The 27,683-nt window shown below is 42.2% G+C and overlaps 1 protein-coding gene across 2 annotated transcripts in view; it reads left to right on the forward strand.

Annotated features, from left to right (window-relative positions):
- PLPP3 (phospholipid phosphatase 3) overlaps positions 1 to 27,683 on the forward strand; it is a 69,049-nt gene that overhangs the window by 11,447 nt on the left and 29,919 nt on the right. The window contains exons 1-2 of one of the 2 annotated variants that reach the window (XM_039486780.1): positions 4,623 to 4,729; positions 25,198 to 25,355. In XM_039486780.1, the coding sequence (XP_039342714.1) occupies positions 4,714 to 4,729; positions 25,198 to 25,355 (174 nt within the window). In that variant the 5' untranslated portion in view covers positions 4,623 to 4,713. Of the gene's footprint in view, positions 1 to 4,622; positions 4,730 to 25,197; positions 25,356 to 27,683 lie in introns of those variants that run through there. The other variant, XM_039486779.1, reaches the window with a different exon arrangement.

Raw genomic sequence — 27,683 nt, forward strand, 5'->3', positions numbered from 1 at the left:
AATTGAAATCAGAGCCCCATTGGGCATGGGGCTGCCCAGAGGCATAGTAAGAAACAGCCCCTGTCCCAAGGAGTTTACAGTCTAAATAGACAAGGCAGACCAAGGATGGGGAAAAAAGGAAGGATTTTTATCCCCAGTTTTCAGGTGGGAAACTGAGGCACAGAGAGATTAGGGGCCACATTTTTAAAGATATTTAGGTACCTAAAGATACAGAGAGGCACCTAGTGGGATTTTCAAAAGTGCCTAGGCACCTAAATCACATGGGAACTAGGTGCTTTGGTGCTTTTGAAAATCCGACTGAGTGCCTAATACCTTGCCCAAAGTCACACAGGAAGTCTTGTGGCAGAAGAGGGAATTAGACCCAGATCTCCCAAGTCACAGTTCATTGCCTTAAACTTCATCTCAAAGGAGGAATGTGTATAACTCCTGTTAATGGAACTGTGCTTACGGTTAAATGCATAGATAAGTGTTTGCAGAGTCAGGCCGGTAAAGACTGCAGGATCAGGAGTCACTTTTGTTTTATCAGTAACAGCAGCCGAAAAGAAGGCCTGTTCTTCCTTTCACTAGATCAAACAGGAAGACTGAGATTCACTGGTTAGCAGCTGTGGGCGTTCCTCTCTTTCATGCAGCAAATGACAGGTTTTCTGACAGTTTGCTGCTTCGAAGGGGGGTCGTTATTGATGCTTGCCACCACAAAAAGGAAGTGACAAAATGGTATCACACCTATATGTAACTAACCACAAAATGGTTTTATTGTAAACCTGTCAAAGTTACAGCTGTTTTGGAAAGTTTTTACAGCATTGCCCTAGGGTCTGATCATGCCTGCGCTGAAGCTGGGACCACAGAATGCATATGAATTCCATCTCCGCTGTTTTCATGATACACTTCTTCAGAGCTTAGACATAATTGCATGACTTGCAATGTATTTGCCCAAACATTTAATTATAAAGAGGAAAAAAAAGACAGTGAATGTGGTGGAAGCATTTTCTTCTTCCCCGGTCTTTCTGGTATTTTCAAAGTAATTACAACTCGGCATTTTGGATGTTATGCCACATTCCTTAAACCCTCTTGCAAGGGTTAGTTCATGCTGTATGGAACTAATACAGAAGACGGCTCCAGTTATCTTTCCCACTGATGTTTACAGGCAAGTCTTCCCTATAGTCATTGTACAAGTGCAGTGTCCATAGCAACTATCCAAGAACCCCAAACACTTCTTAGCAGCAGCGATTCAAACGCCATGGCTTTTCATAAAGCCCTAGCAAAAATATATTGCCCTGCTCCTTGTTTTTAAACTGAGATTTTCATACGGGAAACACTAGTTAAAAATATCTCATTACGACATTGTCTTTACTGATCCCCTGTTGAGTTCCTTTTAGTGGATCTCCCTGTGCATTTGTTTTCTAAATGATGTTCTGCAGCTGGTCTAATAATTTGGGGCAGATTCTCAGCTGCTGTAAATCAGTGTCGCTCCGTGGAAGTCAATAGGAGTGGGACAGTTGACACCAGCTGTGGGTCGTGCACTTTGTGTTAAACAAGAAGTTGATCCTATGATTACTTAAACCATCAGGGCTTTTTTCCCTCCTCGTGACACATTATTTATTATTATTTTTGTGTCACAGAAGCACATAGAGTCTGCAATTGAAATCAGAGCCCCATTGGGCATGGGGCTGCCCAGAGGCATAGTAAGAAACAGCCCCTGTCCCAAGGAGTTTACAGTCTAAATAGACAAGGCAGACCAAGGATGGGGAAAAAAGGAAGGATTTTTATCCCCAGTTTTCAGGTGGGAAACTGAGGCACAGAGAGATTAGGGGCCACATTTTTAAAGATATTTAGGTACCTAAAGATACAGAGAGGCACCTAGTGGGATTTTCAAAAGTGCCTAGGCACCTAAATCACATGGGAACTAGGTGCTTTGGTGCTTTTGAAAATCCGACTGAGTGCCTAATACCATGCCCAAAGTCACACAGGAAGTCTTGTGGCAGAAGAGGGAATTAGACCCAGATCTCCCAAGTCGCAGTTCATTGCCTTAAACTTCATCTCAAAGGAGGAATGTGTATAACTCCTGTTAATATTAATGGGAATTCTGTGCATCTATCAGTAAGACACTAGATTGCTAAGACTTTCAAAATTAATGTTTGATTAACTGAACCTATTAATGTTTACAAGTTTAAGTGACCACAGTTTCATGTGTACTTCTCAAATAAGGGGAAATGGGTGTCGTGCCATCTGGCTACCTTTTGCATTTGGAACTGGCTTGTCCAAACCCGGAACAGAAGAGTTGTGGTGTACCTTGATAAAAACATACATGAGACATCTGTTAAACAATGACAGATAGTACAAATGGTTAATCCTAAAGATAAATGATTTACCAAAGTTTTATCCTACTTGTAATTGCCAGGCTAACAAAAATCTTCCCGATTTTACTAGCCACAAAAGGCTGTACTTTTATTTTAGGGCCTAATCCTTATTTATATGAGTGTTTGCAGGATGAGGTCCTATATTCCATTCAAATATGTTAAGTAGGATAATAAAGTGGTGTTTCCCAAGAAATCGTTGTCACTTTCATATCCCCACAGAAGGAGTGCAGCTTTAGCACGCAGCTGTCATTCTGGTGCAGTTTCCACAAAGCAGTTAAAAACCAAGGTAACAGCAACATTTTGAGTGAAGGGGCATGAAATGTGGAATAGGTTCAGTGTATTTCTATGCCATTGTTGGAGTCCTATTCAATCTGAAGCTGAATAGTAGAGTGATTAGCATGTGGGCAAGTTTCTAAAGCATTGGTCTGCATGTTTTTTTTCTTAAATGACAAGTTTTGTGGCATTTATTTTTCTGACTGAGTTGGCATGAATCTTTGACAAATACAAACCCATGAAAAGTCAGATGGGGTTTTGGAGAAGGCCCATTTTGATAAAATCTGCACATTCAAGGTTACAAAGAAGCTTTCTAAAGACTGGGCTCTAAGCGCTGTTACAGAATGTATTCTGGACACAAAGTTTTTTTTAATGAGTGGCTACAAATAGGATATGATATTGTCAACCATAGGCCCCTGCATGGATATAATTATGCCTTTAGAGACTCTCATAATGCTTCCATTGAAGTCACTTGCAAAACTGCTGATTTTCTATCATTGGCAGGATGAAAAATGTGAGGTTGATAGGAGTCAAATGCAGTTGAGAGCAAACTGTCTGCTTACAGAGAGGTTGATTAAAGCTGCAGGGCCTCAGTCTGATTTCAGACAGGCTTATAAGTTCTTTGGTTTCAATGCAGTTACTCTCATTTGACAGTTATGTGAAATCTTCAGATCAAGACAGAATACCTTACTGGACCATATGTTTTAGTCAGATACAAGCTATTAGCTCAATATAGGGCTGTCTGGATGAAATTCCGTGGCCTGTGTGTTATATAGGGGGTCAGACTTGAGGATGTAAGACTATGAATGAAATCAGAGTCAAACCACTCATATCAGTGGAGCTGCGCCAGTCCCTCATAAGGGCCAGTTCTCAGTCAAGTGGTTTGAAAGTGTTCCCATTATAGCCCATTGTTTTAAGGGAGTTATAACATGCCTTTGAAACTCTGCTGGGCTGAAAGGTAGATGACATATAATCAGGAGCATTTTTGAAACTCTGCTGGGCTGAAAGGTAGAGGACATATAATCAGGAGCATTTTTTCCCCTGCAGTGTATATTGTAAAATAGTCTAGTGGGTTGAATTTACAGTACAATAAATGAAAAGCAAAAATTAACCTGCTTTGAATATTTTTGAATATTGACTCTGTTACTGTCATTGAAAAGCATTTCATAGCCCATTATTCCATTCTATGCACTGTGGCCTTCCATTCTATGCACTTGATTGCCATCAAAAAGGTATGTTTAGACTAACCTATGAATTTTGATTAAAGGCATGAGCTAAATCCGTAAAGGCCAGGGATATTCTCAGTAAGGGTTTGGAACCCAGTCCTGTTCCCATTGCAGTCAATGGCAAGAATCCCACTGACTTGGGTACTCTGTTCTGCCCTGCCTTTTAGAGTCATTTAACCTGTGCAACTGGGTGCAGTCGGGGCAGAAAATGCCAGCAGACCAGAACGGTGGCATTTCTGCTCCGAGAGAAATGCTTTCACAAGGGGCGAGGCAGGGGAAATCAGGCTCTCTGTTCCTTATCTCACTTTGGGCTGCTCAGGTAGGGCTTTATCCAAAGCCTACTGAAGTCAAGAGAAAGAACCCTCCCCCATTGGCTTGAATGGGCTTTGGATCAGACCTGTATCAAGGGGGGGTCTCGAACAACTGGCTGGGTTCTGTTGTAGGGTTGTTGCAAAATCTAGGCGCTATGTAGCGAGTCACAACCTTCATTCATGCTGTGATGTTCAGGTTAGTCACTTAAAGGCATTTGTGTGATGTAACAGTAAGTGGGATTCTAAACTGCATCTCTGATACTAGTAGAAAGAGGCTGGGCTCAGAAGTCAGCACAGGACAGAAACCAAGATATGTTGGGCTTGGTTTTTTTAGGTAGATCAGATTTAAACATTTGGGTCTGAAACATTGAGCTCAGCATCATATGGCAGGCTTATTATCCTCATTTTTTCAGATGGGGCATAGAGGGTTTTAGTGATTTCTCTCAAGTGGTACATGAAGTCTGTGGCAGAACTGGGAATTGAACCTAAAACCTCCCTAGTCCCAGTTCCATGAGTCCACGTGTCCTCTTGTGAAATGTGGTGCCCATGATTGTGCTTTCAGGTGAGGAAGGTACACTTTTTTTTTCTTTTCCCTTTAAAATATTCCGCTTTGGAGAACAAACTGCATTTCAAGCTTTCTGGTGTATCTTACCCTATATCATTTAAACTCGGGGAGAGGTGAGGGAAGGAATTTAGTTCTTCTGGTAGCAATTAATGATTAAAGAGTTGTTGGAAGTAATTTTGTAATACTTTCTTTTTTCTCTCTTTTAACTTGAAATGAGTTCCTTAGCAATGTACGTGCCCTAGCACTGAGGTTTTGAAAGCTATTACGGGACCACAAACCTGCTGGCGGATTTTTCTGCTGCCAAGGCATCTGAGCATTAAAAAAAGCATTGGGGGTTCAATCTGAGGATATGCTGATTTGGAAAGAGAATACAAACAAAGAAGCTTTTCAGTGGAGAGGCTGAGGCTTGGCTTCTAAATGAGAGCAGTTTAGGGTTGATGAAGCATCTGCAGGACTAGAACGATGTGAGGTGGATGCAGGAAAGTATAAGACTTCTCAACACAGCATGGTTTTGTTTTCCAGGCGAGGGAATAAGCTGTAGGTGCTTGTCTCTTTTCCCTACTGGCAGGGGATTCGCCAAAGGGGTGTGAATATAGTTTTGCAGGGAAAGATTCTCTTCCCACGAAGATAGGTGGATTTCTCTCCCTAGCATCTCTGGCTCCAAGAGTCTTGCTTGTGTCTCTGTCTGACTGCCCCTCAGTGCCGTAGGATGACCAGAGTCCTGATTTTATAGGGACAGTCCCAATATTTGGGGCTTTTTCTTATATAGGCTCCTATTATCCCCTACCCTCATCCCGATTTTTCACACTTGCTATCTGGTCACCCTACAGTGCCGCCACAATCCCAGCACTCCACAATGAGCTGGTCAGGAAGGGCCATTTACTTCTGAAATCACAGTCCCATTGCTGGTTGGCTAAGGAGACAGACACGGGGGAGAATTGAGGAGGTAGTTACCGAGATATTGTGGTACAAGGCATGATATCAGATAAAGGGGCAGAGTTATCGAAGGAAAAGAATGGAGAGGGAAGAGAAAGCACTATACCCTGCCCCCAGTAATGAACTCTTACTTGGGCTGCAGGAGAGAGAAAAAGGAGAGGAAGAGAGATGGAAGGGCAAGGGTCTGCATCCATGTTTGTCCGTGTTCATAGGGCAACCGCTGAAGGTGGAGAGTTGTGAGCTCTTTGGAGCAGGGACTGTCTTTTCATTGTATGTGTACAGCACCTAGTACAAAATCGTCCCAGCCCCCAACAGGGGCCTCTGAGTGCCACCACAATACAAACGAATAATACTCATATAAAAGGAGGGAGCTGCCTGTAAAGTCCCAGTCCAGCCAACTGGATATTTGGTTGTAATAGAGGAAAGCTGAAGTATTCATGACCTCTCTCACATATTGTTTGTTGTTTATGTATTTGTGGCCTGGATAAAACCATGCCCCATAACCTGCCAGTGAATGCCAGGACTCAATAGTTTGATGCTTTCTCTCTCTCTCTTATTATGGTATTAAGTTTTTCCCCCAGTTGATTTTCCCATAAATTATCCAGGCAGTGATAGTTGGCATAAGGACTCAAAGCATTAAAACAATCCAGGGAAAGCAAATTAGCTTGGTGAGGGATAGCTTAGTGGTTTGAGCATTGGCTTGCTAAACCCAGGGTTGTGAATTCAATCCTTAAGGGGGCCATTTAGGGAACTGGGGTAAAAATCTGTCTAGGGATTAGTCCTGCTTGGACTAGGTGACCTCCTGAGGTCCCTTCCAACCATGATATTCAAGCATGAGAACAAATGGAAGAAAACCTAAATATCTACATGTCAAGCACAAGGAAGCAATAAAATGTCAGGTCCATATTTTCACTTCCTGTTTATTAAAAAGCCTCATGATAAACAAAAAAGCTTTCATGGCTGGACAAGACATGTATCCTGTCAAACACATTGAAAGGTTTATTAGAAAACAGAATGCAAGGGTTGGGCTAAGCTGCAGGCCTGCTGACATCAGCAAGCCTTGGAGTGTAGGCTGTTCAAACATGGCGAAAGTAATATTGCAATGACATGTGAGAAGTGGAGAGGTAAGTTCAGAAAGGACTCATGGAAGACCATTTCCTCTATGGATAGCAAAGAACACAACGATTTGGAAACGGGGGAAAATGTGGATTTTTAAAAGCCCTCAAAAAAATAAATATAGTGAAGCAGTTGCTCCTGGAGAGAGATGTAGGTAAAAGCTGAAGAATGAAGACTGAAATCTTTCCTAGTTAATGCTAATGAAGGACCCTTGGTATTTAAAAATACACCTGACAGGCATAATACACTCAAATGCTGCTGCTTCTCCTTTTGACTTAACTGGGAGCAAAGTTAAGCCAATGCTGAGCACTTTGGAAGAATCTCACCCCTCATGTATATTTACTATGATTTCTGTCTGAACACTCTAGGCATTTCTGGCAAATACTTAAAAACTCAATAAATCCAAAAAGCAGCAGCAGTTCCATAGCAGACAATAATGTCAGATAATGAGGCAGCACAAAAATTAACCATATTCCCCACTTCCCTTAAATTTTATCACCAAAGGATTTGCTTCTTTATCACCTCTCCAGAAAAGATGTGGCTTACAGCCTGTCCTGAACGTCCACTGACATGGGCTATTTGGGGCCAAAGGTCAGGATACATGTATTCCACATTAAAGGTCACACGTTTCATTATTCCACATATGTTACGGGTCCAGCCCAGCGCTCAGTGAAGTCAATGGAAAATCTCTAATGGTCTTTGCTGGTTTTAGAATAAAGCCCCCCAAAGTAGATTGGCTTTTCAGTGATTTTTAAGACCTAATAGCAGAGGCCAAAATGACTCTTTGGGAACTATTACAATGTATTCTGTATGCATATTTAGAAGTATACTTCAGTTTCTGCTCTCATTATACAACCCAATTGTGGTCAATGGGCTATCCAGCTGCAAATGAGGGGAGAATGTCTATTAAAAAGGTAAATTCTATGAAAGTTAGTTCTACAGAAAAATTCTAAAACCTTTCCCCATTGGCTATTTTTCATTTCATATTTTTCAAAAACTCACTTTTTTGAAATTTGATTTAAAGACCCCACTTCTTGGTTAGCCTCTGAGAAGTAAATATCAAAATAATAATATGGCACTGTCGCCATGTGATTCCTGTAAGCAAAGATCTCTATATGCTTTTGAAAATCCTTTTTTTTTTAAATTGTTTCAACCTAGATCCAATGTTTACAAGTCAGCTAATACACCTTTTAATATAATGGAGGTGTGCTGATTGACTACTGACTCCATAGGCAGATGACTTTGGCACGCGGCCCATCAGGGAAATCTGCTGACGGGCTGAGACAGTTTGTTTACCTGCAGCATCCACAGGTTTGGCCGATCGCAGCTCCCACTGGCCATGGTTCGCCGTTCCAGGCCAAGGGGGGCTGCGGGAAGCGGCGCAGGCTGAGGGACACTGCAGGTAAACAAACTGTGTCGCCCCACCAGCGGATTTCCCTGATGGGCTGCGTGCCAAAGGTTGCCGATCCCTGATTTAGACCAAGATTATCAATGGTGACTAGTGATTTTGGGTGACTGACTTGAGATGCCTTAAAGAGGCAGTGCTTAGATACACTGATGCTCATACAGGCTAAATATCAGCTTTATTATTATTTATTATTTTGTATTACCATAGTGCCTAGGAGCCCTAGTCATGGACCAGGACCCCACTGTGCTAGGGGCTGTACAAACACACAACAAAAATAAATGAAGATAGTCCCTGACTCAAGGAGTTTACAGTAGAGTATAAGACAAGATACAAGAGATGGATACAGAGAGACCGGAGTTACAATGAGGCAATATTTATTAGTCAGCATGATAGGCATTGGTCTCAGCACAGCAGCAGTCTTATCTGCAAACACCTATGCATTGAAATCAGAGGAACGCCTCGTTTGCTTAAAGTTAAGCACGTGCATAGGTGTCTGCAGTATCAAAACTTTAGTAGACCAAAATCTGGGTTGTAAAGTGATAACAGCATTTGGTTCGCAGTATGAACATGCATGGTACAAAACCCACAACAGATACAAACCTACATCTCCTAATAATAGCTATCTGGAACAAAAGGATTACAATGGACAGTGTCAACTATCACATTTATGTCAAGTTTTTTTTTCTTTCTTACTATTTAGGTGTTACAAATAATGCCTAAAATGAGTGCAACTGAAAAAGATTAGAGTAGAAAAATATTTTTCTTTTCTTTCCCCGCCCCCCAGTTTGTTTACACTGTGCATCTAACTGCACAGGGAGTCTTGTCACTGACTTCAATGGATCCAGGATTTCTGCATATAGTCAGTTTCACTATTTCCCCTGTGCAGTCCTGCAATCTTGCTTCATGTGAGTAGACCCCTGTGCGCCAGTCTTGCAATGCATTACTGGATTGGGGGCATTAGTCAATTTCTCCTCTTGTTTATGAGACACTTTCACACTACAACAGGGAAGGAAAATATTTTTATTAACATAGAACAAAATGTGATGGTAAAACCACAAAAATTAGCAGGGGGTCTCAGTGGGAAGCCTGAAATTACTTTTAAATCATTTCCCTGTATTGTTTTTTAAATCAACTAGATTAAAGCTTCCCCTATTCCTTCAAAAGCAAATTAATTGGAGCAGTACACCTGCCATTGTATTACCTTCCTGCCGGAGTATATTATTATGGAACAGTTGACAGACTATTTAATGTGTATGTTTAATATTAGGCTTAATGTAATAACAAATGTACCTTTGCAGAGCTCTGATAGATCTTCTGAATGGCATCCGAAATACTATACTCACTGGGTGCCTGAGGGCATGTCCATAGCAACACTAATCAGTTGTTAGATATGCGTTATCATTTTTCCATTCTTTTGTTTCCTATCTTCCAATGGATTCCCACTATAGGCTTCCAGAAGAGGCTGCCTCTTAGCTATGAGATTGGAACCAAATCCAAGATAGGCGTGAAAGTCCCTATGCTTTTTCATGGGTTATGGCAAGTGGAACAGCCTGGAGGGACAATGATGGCACAATCTATCAGCACATTGTTCTCAGGACTAAGAGCTTGAGAACAAGATGAGTCATTGGTTTTACGGTGCCTCTGCAAGTTGTTGGCTAATGCAGGATGCAGATGAAGATTGGCTGTCAAAACAATGCATTCGATCCAGGGACTGTTGAAGCGCTATACAAATCATTAGAGAGTGTCAAGTAGGATAAGAAAGAAGAGACCTGGCAAACCAATCATTGTGATAAATTGGGGTATTTGGAAATCTGTTATTATGGTTAGCCCGTTCAGATGACTGTGGGTCAAGAGAGCAAACAATCCTTAAATCATAGGGTTTTTGCACAGAATTGCAGTTCTACGTTTCCTAAAAAATGTATCATTTAGAGGAATTTTTATAACAATGCACAGCAAAAAAAAAATTTCAAAAAAATTGCCACTTAGCCTATGAGTGAAGAATACCCTTTTAATAAGATCTCTTGAATAGTTGCACTTTTGCTCATTATTTTTTTCTGGTTTATGATTGAAAGGTTCAAATTCTGCATATACTCACATCATATGTACAGCCGTACAATCCCATGAAAGTCAAAGATGTCAGTGCAGCCCATTGTTGTGCACATGGCCCTTTAGGCTTGATCCACAGAGAACATGAACCTGTTATAGCTGCCAGCTAGAAGAATTAGTCTTTTATCTCTGGCTACAGAAGCTCATGCTTTAGTTCTGGAGGTCCTGGGTTCAGGGCCATCCTTACCCATACGCAAAGTACGCAACTGCGTAGGGCACCCTATGTAGCTGCGTGCTGCTCCAGCCCCCGTCTCGCCTCTTCCCCGTGGCCCCTGCCCCGCCTCTTCCCCATGGCCCCCTCCTCTGTCCCCCATCTTCCCACCCCTACCCAGCCCCACCCCCACTCCCCTGAGCTCTGCAGCAGGGCTGGGGCTGCACTCACCGGTGGCGAGAGTGCAGCGACCAGGCCTCAGCCGTACCACTGGTGAGTGCTGGGGGTAGTTTCCCCCTGCCCCCCAAGCCAGCCCTGCCCCCACCCCACGGAGGCCTGGGGCCTGCTCCTCATCCCCCCCCCCACAGAGGCCTAGGGCCAGGCCCCCTGCTGCCCCCTGCAAAGGCCTGGGGCCCACCACCCGCACCTCCCTGCAAAGGGAACAGCAGTGACACTAACCAACCATAGATTCATAGATTCATAGACTCTAGGAGTGGAAGGGACCTCGAGAGGTCATCGAGTCCAGTCCCCTGCCCTCATGGCAGGACCAAATACTGTCTAGACCAGGCTCTGCACCCCTTCTCTGCCCCAATCCCTTGTCCTCACCCAGATGTGGTCTAGACCATCCCTGATAGACATTTATCTAACCTACTCTTAAATATCTCCAGCTTTGAAGGATGTTAATGCTCAGGAAAAAGTAGGATCCTTTGGTTAAAGATTGTAGTGTTTATAAAATAGATTCACTCCTGAAAACTCCCAGGCATGACTCAGTTTGTATGCCTGTCCGGTGCCGTGGGGAAGCAAAGAGACATAGCCTAGTGGGTGGGTAATGAGCAGTTTAATTCCAACCATCAAGGTTAAAGATTAATATAAATTTTGCTCAGTTAAATTGGATTGTAGCATGATGCCTTCCAGTGATGGAAACTCATAATTATTTCTTAATCATTAATTAATTCCTACATAGTTGCGAAATAACTGCCTCCATGCATTATGCTTCACTGAATGTTAGGTGGAGAATGCTTCTTTGTTAGTAATAGGAGTAACGTGCATTCTTGGTAGGGGAGGTGGCACTTTAACATTGAGAAGTGCAGGAAGAAAGCAATTTGGTGCATATGATTGCGGGAGGAGGGAGGGAGAGATTTTTCCAACTAGTGTGATAGTGAGTGAAAAATGACACCATTTCCCATAGTGTTGAGGGCAACTGGTTGATCCTTTGCTGGGATTTTAGGTTGCTTTTAGAAAGGTGTTGACAGGGGAAATAATAGTGGGTTTGATATATACAGGAGCCTTTTTGCCTCTGAAGATCTACATTGAAATTCTAATCAAGTCATAAAGAAAATGAGCTGCATTGTCACAACCTAGTTCCCAAGGGAACGTTTGCCTACAGAAATAAAAACCCCTTCAAAGTATGGCACAACTGTGCTCATGAAAGAGAGCAACAGTGAAATGACTGGGCTTGTATCAGATTTAGGGCCCTATCCTTCAGTTCTCATTCAGACAAAACATCCACTGACTGGGCAAAACATGAATTCCATGGGAGGTTTTGCCTGGGAAAAAATTGCGAGATCAGGCTCATTGATTTGTGTCCTATTAGCAGAAAGCATGAGGAAGCTTGTTCGGTACTCTCCTACCACCTGTCATGGTAATATCTCCTTTCCCGAGCACCACAAAAGTTCACTACTTTTAAAAAAAATCAACTGAAGTCAGCATATGAAGTTTGGTGTGTGGGGTGCATAGTCTTGACATTAACTACCTGTGAATCATCCAGCAGCATGTTAATTGGTACCCCTTAATAGATTAAGATCTGGCATCAAGTCTGCATGTAATTACAAGCCACACACAGAAAAGACCAAGGCAGCTAATGAACTCTTGCCAAACCCGAGCTCAGTTTGTGAAGCTTTTGAAGTTTGCTGGCCTTTCAACAGTTTATATAGTACGCATATTGAAAAGCATCAAATCTTTCCTTTTGACAGGATTTAATAAAGGTTAGTTTGTTGAATAACTAAGACCCTCCAAGGCCCAGTCTGAGGACTAAAGCATCTATTTGCTTATTTTTAAATGAGGCAGTGATTGGAAATAGAAGGCATTCCTAAGAATTCTCAGAGATCCTGTCTCTTAACAGGAGCCAGGAATATTCCTTTTTAAGAAAATAAACTATTTTATTAGAAATCATGAAATAGTTTTAATGGTGTGGAAAAAATGCTTTAATGTAATTAGAATGCTTAAAATATTTGGCTGTGAAAAGATATTTAAAATGCATTCTCCATATCTGTACTAGGCTCAATGTTATAAGGTAGGTGGTAAAGGAGTTTGAGAACGTTACTCTCTGGGAAGGGAGTATACATTTTAATGAACTCCGGGAGCCGTATTGTGCAATGCTGAATTCAGATGTTATTTGTGCTTTTCTCGTAGTTGCTGTGGCATTTGCTCAGTGCTTTGTTCCTGTGATTAGATTTCAGCCTGAGCGCTTCTCCTCCTCTTTTCATGTCTAATTTTACAAAGGGAGTTGTTGTGGAGGAAAAACAATTTCCATGAAAACCTACGATTTTCAGGCAAACATACCAGGCTGATTTCATGGCAGTACCATGGTGAAGAGGAATAATGTTACTTGGCACTAAGCCCTTCAGAAAAAATGGAGAGAACAGTGAAGGCTTTGTCGAAATTTACCGCAATAAAGAAAAAGGGACTGCCATTCCCTTGGGCTTCTTTAACCTTTTTTCCCCAATTTATTCACACATTGCTTGACAGCAGGGCACTGCATTGTTACAAGAGGTCTGAAAAGGGAAGTTGAGAGTTATCCATTTTTGTGTTTAAAAGAACACTACACACATTGTGTCCTGGGAGTACAAATGAATAGCAGGCTAGCTGCTGCCTGCACCATTAGAGTTAGGAACAAACTTGGGCCTGATTTAAACTGTAATCGATGAAAACGTGTGCATAAACCAGCACATTACCTGCCTGCTTGCAAAACGCAACTGGGGAAACAAAGCATCAGCCCTTCGAATGCATTGCTATTGCCGTTACAGTGTCGACTTCAGCTGCATTATGGTAGGAGCTAGTTTGATAAGGGTGGGAAATTGTGCCAAAGTGTAAGCTAAGATGACATAGTAAAGGTCTAATACTGCCCCTTGCTTACATGGAAGCCAGGGCCTGTATTTTTGAAAGCGGGTAGTATATTTTTAAGTGCCCAACTTGAAACACCTACAAGAGGCCTGGTTTTCAGAAAGTAGTTGCTCAGCAATTTCTAAAAAAACAAACCCATTTAAGGTACCTGCAGTTTGGGCACCCAAAAATGGAAGTGCTCAAAATCCCTAGTCGCTTTTGAAAATCTCAACCCAAAGAATGTTGGGAATATAAATAATGTGCAGGCAAATTAGTTGCCTATGAACCTTTCCGCAGAGTGGCAGGAATGTCAGGGTGGGGAATTCATCCTCCTCTGGTAATGGCTTGTGAGGGATTTTTCATTCCTGTAGACAGTGGCTTTCCCTTTCACTGTAGGTTTTCCAGCTACTTCACACTGGAGTAATTGAAACCATGAAAGGTCTATCAGTTCACTGTGATGTGGTTGTGTATGAACCTGTGTGCCCACATAACAAATCCAGGAGACTTAGCACTTCTGTATTCCCAGTGAAACCAGGAGATTGAGGAGACTGAAACAGGATTTTCAAATTTCATTCCTAGTTAAAATGGCTCTAAGGGGACATCTGATTTAGTTCTGCTCTCCCTGTTATCCATTTCACAGTGGTCCATATCCTCAAGGCACTATGGTTGCTATGGGGATCTGGTTTGCAAGCTCCTTGCCTGAAGGAGAACATGGGTTGGTATGAGAAGAGAATGGGCAAAGAATAGGGGCAGGGCATTCAGAACAGGGCCCATAATCTCTGTGGGCAACTTGGTTCATCAGTCCTTTCTCAGAAAAGCTCTCATGGACCTCAAAAAGGACTGAGTAACGACCTCAGTGCTGGCCTTTTGATAAGAAAGTGTTTATTGAGGCCTGGTCTACACACACAATAACTATTTCAGTTATGGGTGTGGTTTTTTTTAACTGATATCTTTAGATCAATGTGACCTCTAGTGTGGACACTGTAATTTGGTATAAAGGTGTCTTATGACAATGTATCTTATTCCCCTTCCTCAATGGTAATAAGCTATACTGATATAATCACCTTTATGCTAATGTAACTGCATCCACGCTGTGTGTGTATGTGTACTGCTTTAACTACAACAGCAAAGTTAAACTGGTACATCTTCAGTGTGTAGACAAAGCTTGTTAGGGTCTGATCAAAAGTTCATTAAGGCCAAACTCCTGTTGATGTCAATGGGCTTTTGACTGGTCCCTTAAACACCTGCCCTTTTCTCTTTGTTGTGTTGCTGCATATTCCTTCGTGGACAGGTCTGTGGAAAATGTACCAACCCTTGATTATCTGGCGGGGGTGGGGGGAGGCGGAAGTTTCACTTCCACTTAATCATGGGAGTTATGTAATACCATTTATTCCTGGGGAACTTCCAAAAAAAGTGTATTATCTAAGGCAAATATAGCAAGAGGAAATAAATTATAAATAAAAAGTGATTAGTGAACTTTTAAGTAGAAGGTCGAAAGGGTTTTTTTTGGACTACAGACTTTTTAAGCTTTCAGTGCTTGTATTCAGTTACAGAGTTATATCCCGCGATTATTTGTGCAGGTGGCTGCTGCTTCAAATCTGAAGAAGGTTTCTGCCTTTACAATAGGTACATTAACAGAGCTGCGTCAGAAAGCTCCTCACTGCAGTCTTCAGTGCTACAAGCCCGGGGCTTGTCGTATCCTGAGCAGGCTGGAAAGGGAAAGTTGCTCCAAAAACATGCGTAATTACAGCTGAAATGCTTGGGCACGAATCTCAGGGGGAGAGCAAACAAAGCTTGGGAGTAAAACAGATGAAACTGAAAATTTAATTTAAAAAAAGGCCACACACGGACAAGGTGAACTGGTTTCAATTTCATTTCCAAAAGCTTCTGCATTCACCTTTTCATTTTTTTTTCCCCAATGTATATGAAGTTTTGTGAATGTCAAAATGTGGACTCATGGAATTGCAGGGATGTTATAATGAATGTTGTATGAAAAGTAGCCAGGGGTTATAGCTTACGCTGTTTTAGGGCCGTGTACTGAGATATTGAGGCCACTGTGGGAATAATGGGAATAATCCCATTAAATTTCAGCATATGTAACAATTGATGGAATAGACCTAATTCTGCCACCTCTCCTTGCACCCAACTCACATTGACCTCAATAGCAGGATCTGGTCCATAATTACAATAAAAAGTCTCTGAGTACTTGGGTTTGTTCATGGTTCCTATTTGTGTCAATGGGAGTACTGTTTCTCAAGGAGAGAATAGATTCCATTTACTCTTAAACCAGTTTAAAGAAGAGCTCCCAGGTTTCCTTGAAAGAATATAATTTGGGCTTTGTGGAATTCCTTCTTTCCCACCCCCACCACCTCTGCCCCCCAAATTATGAACTTAATCATGGGATTCGAATCCAGAGGCCTTATGTGGTCTCAGGCCCTTCCATTGGAATGACAAGTCATAGTCGAGCAATTTATACACAAACATGAACAAGTCATGAAGAAGCAAAACTCAGTCCAAAATTCCATTGACCAATATAGTAAGCTACATTCACTGCATTTATAACTGAAAACATAATAATCTCCTCAGTATATTTTTCACACGGTGTATTTTCCATGAGTATTGGAGACATTGGAAACCCATTCTAAAACCATTTCCCCTTCTAGCTGGGACATCCAAGGTCAGCCATGTCATATCTGCCTATTTCTTCCAAACTTTCAGATTTATAGAGGTGTCTTGTAAGATCTTGACACTGGGTTTTTACTGCATATCACATTTTATTTCTTGCTTTAGACCATCTAAAATGATGTCTTTGTTCCCATTCTTGTTGGGCTGCAGTTGGCTCTGGTTTAGCATTTATAATAGCTTTTGTATTTACCCTGTCCAACACTGGCTGTCCTGCCCATCTGGCCCTGTGTTTTAGCACATGAACACAGAATTTTATATACACCTGGGTAGTTTGTCTTGGATAAGGACTTTTAATTCTTATTAGTGCATTTTTATCCATTACAAAAATAAATGTGTACTTTAATATATAAGCCTTTTTTAAATATAGAACTGCTGGTAGAACTCCCAGGAGGAACAGCTGACTTTACTGCTTGATATTTTCTTCTTGCGTAATTTTCTTTCTTTCTTTGAATGTGTTGTTTACCTCAGTAAATAGATAACAGACACTTTTAGAGGCCCAGTCTTGCTCCCACTAAAATCAAGGGCAAAACTCCCATTCATGTAATTTAGAACAAGACCTGGCACCTTAAGATTCCAATAGTAGAGTGAAGGCTTTTCTGCTTAGACTTTGAGTCAGAAAGAGTTTGATGATGATCTGTCAAACCCATCAGTGCGTGAGGATGATTTGCTATTTGTTTTAAATGTGTTTGCTACCAAGATCTTTTCTATATAACCAGCCCGGAAAGCCCACACAGGTAATCACTGTCAGGATCTGACCTTTTAACAGTGTTATACTTACAGATGTACCTCAAAATCTTGAAATTGTTCATTGCTGCTTTCCTGATAAATGCATTTGACCAGTAGGTGGAGACATAGTTTACCTTGGGCCAGCAGTTCCCAAATTATTGGTTCATGTATCACAAAAAATTGTTGTGAAGTGATGGATGGAACATCAAGCTCAAGTACCACTAGTAAATTCCTGCCTTAGGCCTCAGCACTCCAGTGGGATTCTCTACACCAGTGGTTCTCAACCTGTTTTCATGTGTGGGCCCCTAAAATATTTCAAATGGAGGTGCCAGACCCCTTGGGAAATCTTAGACATAGTCTGTGGACCCCCAGGGGCCCGCAGTTCATAGGTTGAAAATCACTGCTCTACACCAAATCACAGTCTCATTCACTTCAGAAGGAATACACATGTGCATAAGGGTCATTAGTAGCACATCTCATTGGGGCCATAAACATTACAGGGATGTACATGCAGGAATTAAATATTCTTTCCTTCCAGGTTATGTGAAGCAGACTGCAAGTATCATGTGGGAAAACAGAGAGAGATTAATGTTGCTCAGAAAACGTGAATAACGAGCTCATTGCAAATAATTAGACAGCAAGATTCATGTCTTGATCACAGCGTGCACTGCTTTCCCATTAGCACACCTCTAGGCTCTGTAGCAGATGATGGACTTGGCAGTCTGTCCGTGCTTAAGTTAAATTATATCTCTACCTATTGGCTTAAATGCAATTAATAATAGTAGTGAAAAAAGGTGAAATGGAATGCCACCCCTTTTGTAAGCAGGAGGGACACCAGACCAGACTAACACAAACAGAAACAAAGCTTAGTGAGTTGTGTAGCAAAATCTGTTGTGAGTAGAAAATAAACTAAAGCCTGTATATTTTCATTAAAATCAACATATGGTATCATATGACTTTTTCCATAAACAATCAAACTGAATAGCGAGTGATGACTTTCTATAGGATTTGTAGGATTCTAAAGCAGGCTTATGACCCATATTAAATTGAGTGGGTTTTTAGAGTCATTTTTATCCCTATTCATTTCTGTAGGTCTTTCCCATAAGAGAAGTGGAACTGCTAATTGATTTGAATGGGGAGTTCTATTTAAAATGTGGATGGTAAAATTTGGCCACTTGTTAATAAAGTCAGATCAATTTCCATGTAGATAAGGGCAAAGAGAGGTCTACTGGACTGCTGGAAACCAAAGGAATAACAATTAAAAGAAGCAGGCATTAAAATACGGAGCTAAAGCGATTTCATTTACAGACACAAACACTAGTAATTTAGGCTGAGATTTCCATAGGAGTCTAAAGGAGTTAGGCATCCAGATTCATTGGGAGTTGGGCAGACTGCTTTCGAAATTGCAGCCTTAGGGCCCAATCCAACACCCACTGAAGTCAACGGGATCCTTTCTATTGACTTCAGTAGGCATTGCCTCAGGCCCCCTCAAGTTTTTTTTTACAGTTGATAAAAATCCCGCTGGTTTCATTGCAGTTTAAGCTCCTTGATAAGGCTGGTATGGTAGGATTCCCTGTGTTTGACATGGGGGAGGCACCTTAATGCTCAAGTCTTCTTATAAATATTTATTTTCTAAATGAGCCATACTCAGACTATTTCACATTAGCAGCAGCAGCAGCCAGGGCTAGTGCTTTCCTTGTCTGAAATGGCAATTCTTCTTTAAGAGCTGGGGAAAGTCTCAATAGGGGCCCACCTTAGTCTAATCTGGATTTTATCCAGCCTTCAAAATCTGAAGAAATATTGTAAACCAAATAAGTTTTATACATTCCCAAGCCTGGCCATTAATTACTCTAAAAGGAACCCCTGTCAGTTACATGTAACCCAAATATTTATACTCTGTGTCCTGAGTGAGGAATCAGATACACCACGCCGCCCCACCGTATTATTCAAAGATCTTTTTCAACTATTAGGCTAGCACCCGAATGTGGTGAAACTTTAAAAACCTCCATGGGGTCTGAGCATCGTAGACTCTAAAGCAAATACAGGGCAGAATACTTGTAGCAACGGCTCGAGTAGCAATTCCTGACATTTAGCTGAGACGCCTATGATGGGAAATATAATTCTTGATGACTTGTGATGTCTAGGGAGAGCAAAGAGTAAAGATTCTTCCAAGGATTTTAAAAAAAAAAACCTTCAAAAAAAAAAAAGACTGTTTAATTTAGTGCACAGGTGAAGCTTTGGCTGGGAAGATCAGAGCTTCACGGCTGGGTCACCCCAGTAACACCTCCCACATGACTTTATCAATGGGTGGCCAATGAAAGCTTATCCTGTTTTTTTGTTTTTTTTTTAAATCTGCACAAGTGCTAGCTTTTCAAAGACTCCAAGTTTCAAAGCATTGAACCCAACACAGAATCCTTTCTTCAGCCTTTGATTTTATGCATGTTGGAAGCTGGTCAGTTGAGTGCACGATTTTTTTGTTTTTTTTCCTATAGGTTGTTAGCATTCCCAGGAGGTATTGAAAATGAATTGATTGTTGGGAAAAGGCATTAATAAAGAGGGGAAGAGATGTCTCTCCTCTGCTAGATTTCAAAACCTGATTAGCCTCCAGGATAATGTGCTTTATTAAATATAAAGGCAAATAAATTTAAATCCTTTACTGAAATATCTTAGTGTAGGACCCCAGCAGTGAGGGGTTAGAAAGTCGCTTTGACTTCCTCCCAACAAAAGCAACATAATTTTTCACTGCACAGCACCATGGAGTCCTGCAGTGCCTAACTGAATTCATTAATATCCACACCTGCTTCATGCTGCATTTAGAAGAGGCTCGATCCAGCTTCAAATGAAGTCAACGGCTAAACTCCCATTGGTTTTAATGGTCCGGGATCAGACCTCAAGAGATTTCTATTATGTTCATGGTTTGGAGCAGAGCCCTGTAGGGGAGCAGAGCATATCTAGTTCAGGGTGTGTGGCTGAATTTCATTGTTATGTTATTACACCCAAAACTCTTTATATGACCACAGGCTAGAAAGATGGTCCTGCAGTTAAGAGACTGGACTAGGAATCCAAAAAAACTGGATTCATTTCCCAGCTCTGCCAAAATGCCCTGTGTGACCTTGGGCAAATCCCTTAATTGCTCTATGCCTCAGTTTCCCTATAGGTAAAATGGGGACAATAGCACTTCCCTACTTCACAGGGATCTGGTGAGGGTAAATCTGTGTGTGAATGCCTCAGGGCCAGGCTACACTACAGTGCTACATCTGCACAGTGTCGCTGTAGCGTGTCCAGTGAAGATGCACTGTGCTGATGGGAGGCTGCTCTCCTGTCGGTATAATTACTGCATTTTGGTGAGAAGTGTAAGCCATGTCGGTGGGAGAGCCTCTCCTGCAGATGTAGTGCCGGTGTGGACTGTGCGAAACTTGCATCACTTGGGGGTTGGGGAGAGGCTTTTTCATACCCTTGAGCGACATAAGTCTGATTGACTTAACCCTTGGGTAGTAGTGAAATGGTACTTTCTTGAAGCATTACAGTAAAGTCTGCCTGCCATTATCTAGGTGTCCAGAAGGGAACTGTCAGTACTAAAGAGGATGTGATCCCTTTGCGCTGCAGCGGTATTAGAGGACAGGTTTATTCATGCCAACCTTTCCCATGGAACTGAAAGCATAGGTCTCACCCCCCTTTACCCCATCTTCCCCCCTCCCATCGGCCAGGGGCAAGGGGGCCGATGCTGGGGCTGCAGCTGGGGAGGGCGTCTGGGGCTGGGAGCGGTGCTGCAGCCAGGGGCTGAGGCTGGAGGTGGGGGCGGGAGCTGGGCTGCAGTTGGGGCTGGCACCTGGGCCGGTGGCGAGGTGCAGCTCCGCTCCTGGCTTTGCCCCCAGCCTTGGCCCTGGCCCAGGAGCAAAGATGTGACCAGCATGAGAGGCTGGGGCTGGTGCGAGGCCGGGAGCTGAGCTGAGCCACACCAAAGCTGGGGACAGTGCCAGGCACAGGGCCGGGGAGTCGGTTATGTGGCTGGGAGCGGGAGTGGAGTGGGGAGGGGCTGGATGGCACTCCCTCCCAGCCACTGTGGGGGCTGGCATGGCCCTGCCCTGGCCACGCTATACCCCCCCCCGTTTGTTCCTCCATGCCCTTCTGGGGTGGGAGGGGGCGCCCCACACTTTGGGGATTGCTGGCATAGATGAACATGAGCCATGGACAGAAGCACCAGGATAAATAGCTACCAGAGATCATTTTAGGATGGAGTGATCATTCCATTGGTACAATCTATTGCCTACTACATGGATCAACCAATCGCCTTGGTATGGACTTACCACCTCTCCCCTGCTTTCCAAGGGCTGCCTCTTTGACTGTCATTAAACACTCTGAGGGCTTCTGCCATTGTCTTCTCGTGATATTAAGGGATCATGGAGGATGGTAGCTTTTAAATGGTGGGTGACTTAAAATGTTGTCCAGATCTTGAATTTGGATATACAAATCAGTTCATAAGGACACAGCGTGTACGTTTATGGGAAAGTGTCAATATGAGCATCCAAATATAGATGTCTTATTAAGATGCCACAGTGGAAAATTGGACTTTTTATTTTCCTTATGGCACTAGTACAGGAAAAGTCATGGGGCCAAACTTTGCTCTCTTGCTATAACTTGATTGATTTTACTCCATTGTTTCACCCTCCATGACACTCGCCTTCTCTTTCTGATAGACAAGTGCAACCTCTCTAATCTGGAAGTCTTTAACTCTCTGGTGAATATTCCAGTGTAAATGAAAGCAGAATCAGGAACATCTCTGCAAGGAACCCTCAAGGGACCTTTCCTTTTGTTCCTTTACCGTGTTCTTTTTCATCCATAGCATCTTCAGTAAAATCCATTCTCCAAATAGCTTCTGGTACTAGTACAGGCTTCCCTATGTTGCAGTCTCAGTGCTACCCATTGCCAGAAAGCACGTGAAGTGCCTGAAAGTGTGAGTGGTGACAGTCACTTAGACAATCTGTGCTCAGAGAGATAATCTTTTCAAAGAAGGGCCATCTTTAGCAGGGTATCTGGCAGCACATTCTTTATTACAAGAGTGGTGCCTTCTGTCACTTGGATAATAACCTTTGAAAGAACAGCCTCTAGCCCACAGTCTAGAGTATATTATGTCTTCTAAGCAATATCCGTTGAGCTATTGAAGGTATGTTTATGCTTCTCTTGTAAAAAAGAAAAAAAGGAAAAAGAAATGAAGGGAATCTGAGGTTACTGTTTGCTGGAAAAATGTCAAGACTCTATTGGCAATATCCCACTAAATCACAAGTTTATAGGAGAGAAAACAAAACCATTGGATTTTTCTAAACTATATCTATGTGCATTTTAGGAAAATATACACAATGTATGCTACTTATGCTCTTATTATAGCTGTGGCAATCAAACATATGACTGAACACACAGAAATACTACAACCTCATACTGTTCAATGAATGAAGGGAAAACAAATCTTTATTATTTCTGGGTTCATATAGTACACAGGAACACTATTGTTCTTTCTTTCTTTCTTTCTTTCTTTCTTTCAGATGTGTTTCATTGTCTGTGGGAACATATGTTTGACAGACTTTTCATGTGAATGCTATTAAAAAGAGGAACTGGAGAAATAACAATAAGCCATGTAACTGTGGTATGTCTACTCCCCAAGTTCAACTGTTATGCTGCTGTTTCAAGTGGTGGTGAAACTGGATCGCACCAAACAGAGTTAGCTTTTCTGGTGCGATTTTTCATCAGGCTACTCTGGATCTTTAAGGAAGGCTATTAATATCATATTGCCAGCTTAAGAGATACCTTTCAGAACCAAACTGGCTAGGTTTCAAAACTCTTAGAGAGTGGAATGAAGATGAGCTGGATCCACATGAGATGTCCAATTTTATTTGCAAAGCCTGAGATGAGCTGACAAGAGGAATAGTTCTGAGACATTTATTCACGATTTCATTAGTGTGTTGGAAAACAGACAGCCCATTGCAGGCAGCCTGGATCTCTGTGTGTTTAATATTACCAGCTCCTTATATTCTTATAGAAAATCACACACACAATAACCTGGAACACTATGCCAAATTGTGGTCTTGGCTATATTTGAGAAACTGAGAACAGAATTTCAGCTGTGTGTGTGTGTGTGTGTGTGTGTGTGTGTGTGTGAGAGAGAGAGAGAGAGAGAGAGAGAGAGAGAGACCTTTTTCAGAGTTATACATTTCACATTGTGAATCTTTTATTTAAGGCAATCAGCAAAAAGTAATAACTATGGATTAGAAAAATCTGTTAAAACAGAATGAAGGAACTCCAAAACAGATTACAAAACGTAAGCACCTTAGCTTGTTTACACACAAATTGAAACCATTTTTAAAACGAGCCTTTGATTTTACCTTTCTGGACAAAATCCTTCACTAATTACAGAGTAGCTGTTTATGACAGCAGTAAAACTTTGCTCTAGGCAAATCAAGTGAAAACCAGGAAGCAACATTTCTTAATTTAAGAGAAAAAAATCTGATAATTTTAAAGTTGTAGGAGTGTAAACAAGAACTCAGACATTTAACCCAGTTAGTGGTCAATAAATATTCCATGACACTTTTTGCAGCAGTAGGGTGAGCAGTCCTGGTGTTTTAGCCAAATGCCAACTTGGATAATTACATTTTGCTTACCTAAATGCTATCCCCTGTAGTTTCAGTCAAACATTGTTTTTTGTTGCTGTTTGCGTCATGTCCCAAACTGTTAAGTAGTGATGCTGCATTGTTAAATTGTTTTTTGTTGTACCTCAATGGGGCTATTATTTCAGAGACGGAAGAAGATTTTCCTATATGTGTAGTTGTAAATCACTTTGAAAGGGTTACAAAGAGCTTTTGGATCAAGTGTATTGATCCTGCTGTTATTGAAGTCAACAGCAAAACACTTGGTGAAACGGAGGCACATAGATGTGTTAAGTGGCCTGCCCATACTCATCCAGGATCAGCGACAGAATGATGAAAGATTCCCAATTCTCTACTCTAACTTCTAGACAAGGGATCGGCAACGTTTGGCATGCAGCCCACCAGGGTAAGCCCCCTGGAGGGCTGGGCCAGTTTGTTTACCTGGCATGTCCGCAGGTTCGGCCGATCGCAGCTCCCTCAGCCCACGCTGCTTCCCACAGCCCCCATTGGCCTGGAGCGGTGAACCGTGGCCAGTGGGAGCTGCGATTGGCTGAACCTGCAGACGTGGCAAGTAAACAAACCAACCCAGCCCACCAGGGGGCTTACCCCGGCGGGCCGCGGGCCAAACATTGCCGATCCCTGTTCTACACAATGCTACATTCCTCTGAAATAGCATTATTATTGTTATTATTGAATTATACAATTCTAAGCTTTATTAGCTTGTATTAGAACCAGTTTCTATTGGTCTGTGACCATATATTGTACATCTGGTTTGAAGTTCCAGCTACAGTGTGCAATTAAGGTCTTTAAAACAGTGTTTTAAAAAGGTATTTCTCATGGTTGCAGCCAATAGGATCTGATGTGGTTTCACCAGCTATTGCAGATGGTTGGATAGATGCTGTGTTTGACTAGCATTCAAAAAGCGTTCAAAGAAAGGTTGTGTTAATGATGTTTATATCCTTTGTCCACATTGTCCAGGCAAACTGTGTTGGAACCCCTTGAAGACACAGAGGTATATTAACCGTGGAAATGCAGCTTTGTTTTGTTTTTTAAACACTGTATCGAAGCCAGTGTAGATGGGGCTTGGCCTGGTCAATATGGCAGGAAAAGCATGACCTGATATTTGATAATTTGAGTTTGTTTATTCAGTAACTCCTCCTACAGCCCTGCTGAACTCAGCTTCCATCATGTCATGTCAGAGAGACATTTTGGTGCTCTGGTCACAGCACCAGGCACTCTGTGGGGAATAGTATCATATTCTTTTCCATGCCTTCTTGCAGTGATGCTGTTGGCATTCATTCCTGTAAGTTAATATTTGCAGTGTGCAAGGCTTCAACTGGGACCATGCAGCATGTACATCTGATAACCATAGCAGAATAGGTACTTTCCCCCAGGAGAAACTCAATAAAACAGTTCCAACACTATGCACTTTGGAGATGGATTAGGAAAAAAAGAAAAGCATCATCGAAGTTGTGGTGCATTGTGTTTTATGGAGTTCTTGGGGAGGGCTCTTTGTTGCTTTTTGTTCGTATGTGTCCATGTTACTGATTTTTTTCTTTTGTGTTGTTCTCTGTTGTTTGTCTTTTCTCTCCCCCAGCCAGTCTGCCCTTTCTGATCATTGAAACGAGCACAATCCAGCCGTACCAAAGGGGGTTTTACTGCAACGACGAGAGCATCAAGTACCCTTTGAAAACGGGCGAGACGATTAACGACGCTGTGCTGTGTGCTGCAGGGATTCTCATTGCCATCCTTGCGGTAAGTAGAATCGGTCACACTCTTCTGCCCCTCTCTGACAGGACTGTGTGTTTGTGTCGTCTCCTAGGCAGGTAATGCCAACAGGGCCCTATTGACACTCCCAGACAGCGTGCCGATCAACACAAAAAGACTGTTCTAAATTAATTGCTGAGCACAGATTTTCTAAGGATTGGGAGTTAGGACTGTGCCTGGAACAAGTTAAAAAAAAATCTTCTCAACAGCAACAAGGACAAGATGGTGTTGGTAATAGGATATGAAGCCTTTCACCTCTGGGTCAGTTGTTCAAAATCAGTCCAGGTTAGTGACTGAAACTCATTACCAGCCAAAGACAGTCTGGTGTCCCTGGTGAAATTAACCCGTTAATAATTTGGTGGGTAGCTGAGGGTTGATTTGCTTCATTTGTGGCAGAAGATCTCCCCATTTCAAATACCGTTATACTAATGAGCACTGACTGTATGCAGACAGTTGAAGCAGAGAAACTAGAAGGCCTAAGGTCGGCTCCAGCACCTATTGAAACCAGGCAGCTTTTCTGTTGACTTTTAAATGGAAATGGATGGGGACTGATGAGTCTGGCCTACTGTCCCAATGCAAGAAGCCCTTTCCATATCAGATTATTAGCATAGGGAAGCATCATCCTATTGATGTGCCTTTACTGAGTATATGAGGCATACATTTCCATTGCTGTCAATCATCTGCCACAATACGCACAACAATCTGCAGTCCTATGCAAATGAAAACTTACAGCAGGAAGAGTAAGATTACTTCTGAAGCAAGTAAACAAGTCTTGCAAACTTTACAATATAAGACAAAGTTCACGTTTCAGGAAGCATGCTCCTTACCAGCTAAAGGATTTAGTGCCAATAAGGATTTGGCATGTTGTGTCCACATTTGAGTGATTGCTGTGGTATTTACATGTTCCACATTTCATGCAGTTTTTAGAAAGAGGTTGTGCCTTTGCAGCCAACGGCTGCATGGAAAAGTTTTGGAGGCAGTATTAGGCTTTAATAAATAATAAGCTAGACAGCCATTAAAGCGCAGTTCTGCTGCTGTGATCTTACTTGTGTCGCCTTTCTGATGACTTTTGATTTTTTTTTCCCCTATCAAATTTCCCACTGCTGTGTGGAGGGATTATGTTGTGCGTGAACATATTTGCTTTAAGTTTCAGCAAATGGGCCAAATCCAGGCCTGGAAGAGTCAGCTGAGTTGAGGCTCCTTGCACCAGTACATTTGTCAGCTATTTACTAAAAACACGTTGGGCTAAACATGTAACAGGAAGCCTCATTACACTCAAGTCACAGTGCTCTACTAAAATGTGACCGGTGGCTGTAATGCCATCATGAAAAGCTGAAATGAAGCACAGTTTGTTATTTAAAAACAAAATAACACCTTTGGAGGTGGTAGATCTTTGCCCCTGTTCCAGTCCCTTGGCTCCACTCCTGCAGTGCAAAAGGATATCTGGGGATTCCTTTGATGTGGGGACAGCCATTGGTGACACTTACCCAGCTCAGCACCACCTGCTCCACCCCATCCCATCCTGATGGAGGGGGGCATGGACAGAATTTGCACTCTGACATTCCCCAGCTGCATAATGGCCCCAGGCAGGTGTTAGTGGCCAGGATAAGTTAAAGCAGCCTGCAGTCTACTCTAACGTATGATGGGTGCCAAACCCAAGCTCCCCACGACTGGGAGAGTTCAAAGCGGGTTTTGACCCACCTTCCTTACCCACTAGCCTTTGCAGGGCCATAGGGAGAGAGCTTAGCTTGCATAGTGTACCAGCTCAAGGCTTAAGCTGTGCAGAGGGGTCCTGTGCTGAACCTGCGCACTGGGATGAATTTCATCCTATGAATTTTTCCCTCTGGGAAATATTTCACATGTATTTCAGTATTACTGTCTGAGCCTTTCAGCAGTGATTAAAGCTACATGATAGTCTGCGCAAAGCTAGGAAGTGATCCCCAGTGGAACGCTCTCTCCCGTCAATGGGAGTCACGTATGTATAGGTTGAGGGTAGTATATGACTCATTGTGTTGTGTCTACCAAACAGATGGCTGATTTCTTTTCAAAGTCATCCTTTGGCTTGTTTTTTTTTCCATTTCCAAGATAATTATCTGTTAGTTTTCCCCCTCCCCCAAGCAGCATTCAAATGAAGCCAGGTTTCAGCTTTCATTGATCGCAGCATTGTTTGCCAGTCAGTTTATTCATAGAGCCATGGGCAAACAGTCCCAATAATTCTCTGTCTCTCATTCCAAAAGTGAAAGTGGAAAAAAAATCTATAAACAAGGAGAAATTTTTACCCTGCAGGTAAAATTCCATACCCCCAAGTATGGAAAA

The sequence above is a fragment of the Mauremys reevesii genome, linkage group 8 (genome assembly GCF_016161935.1).
Source record: "Mauremys reevesii isolate NIE-2019 linkage group 8, ASM1616193v1, whole genome shotgun sequence".
In the NCBI taxonomy this organism is placed as follows: domain Eukaryota; kingdom Metazoa; phylum Chordata; order Testudines; family Geoemydidae; genus Mauremys; species Mauremys reevesii.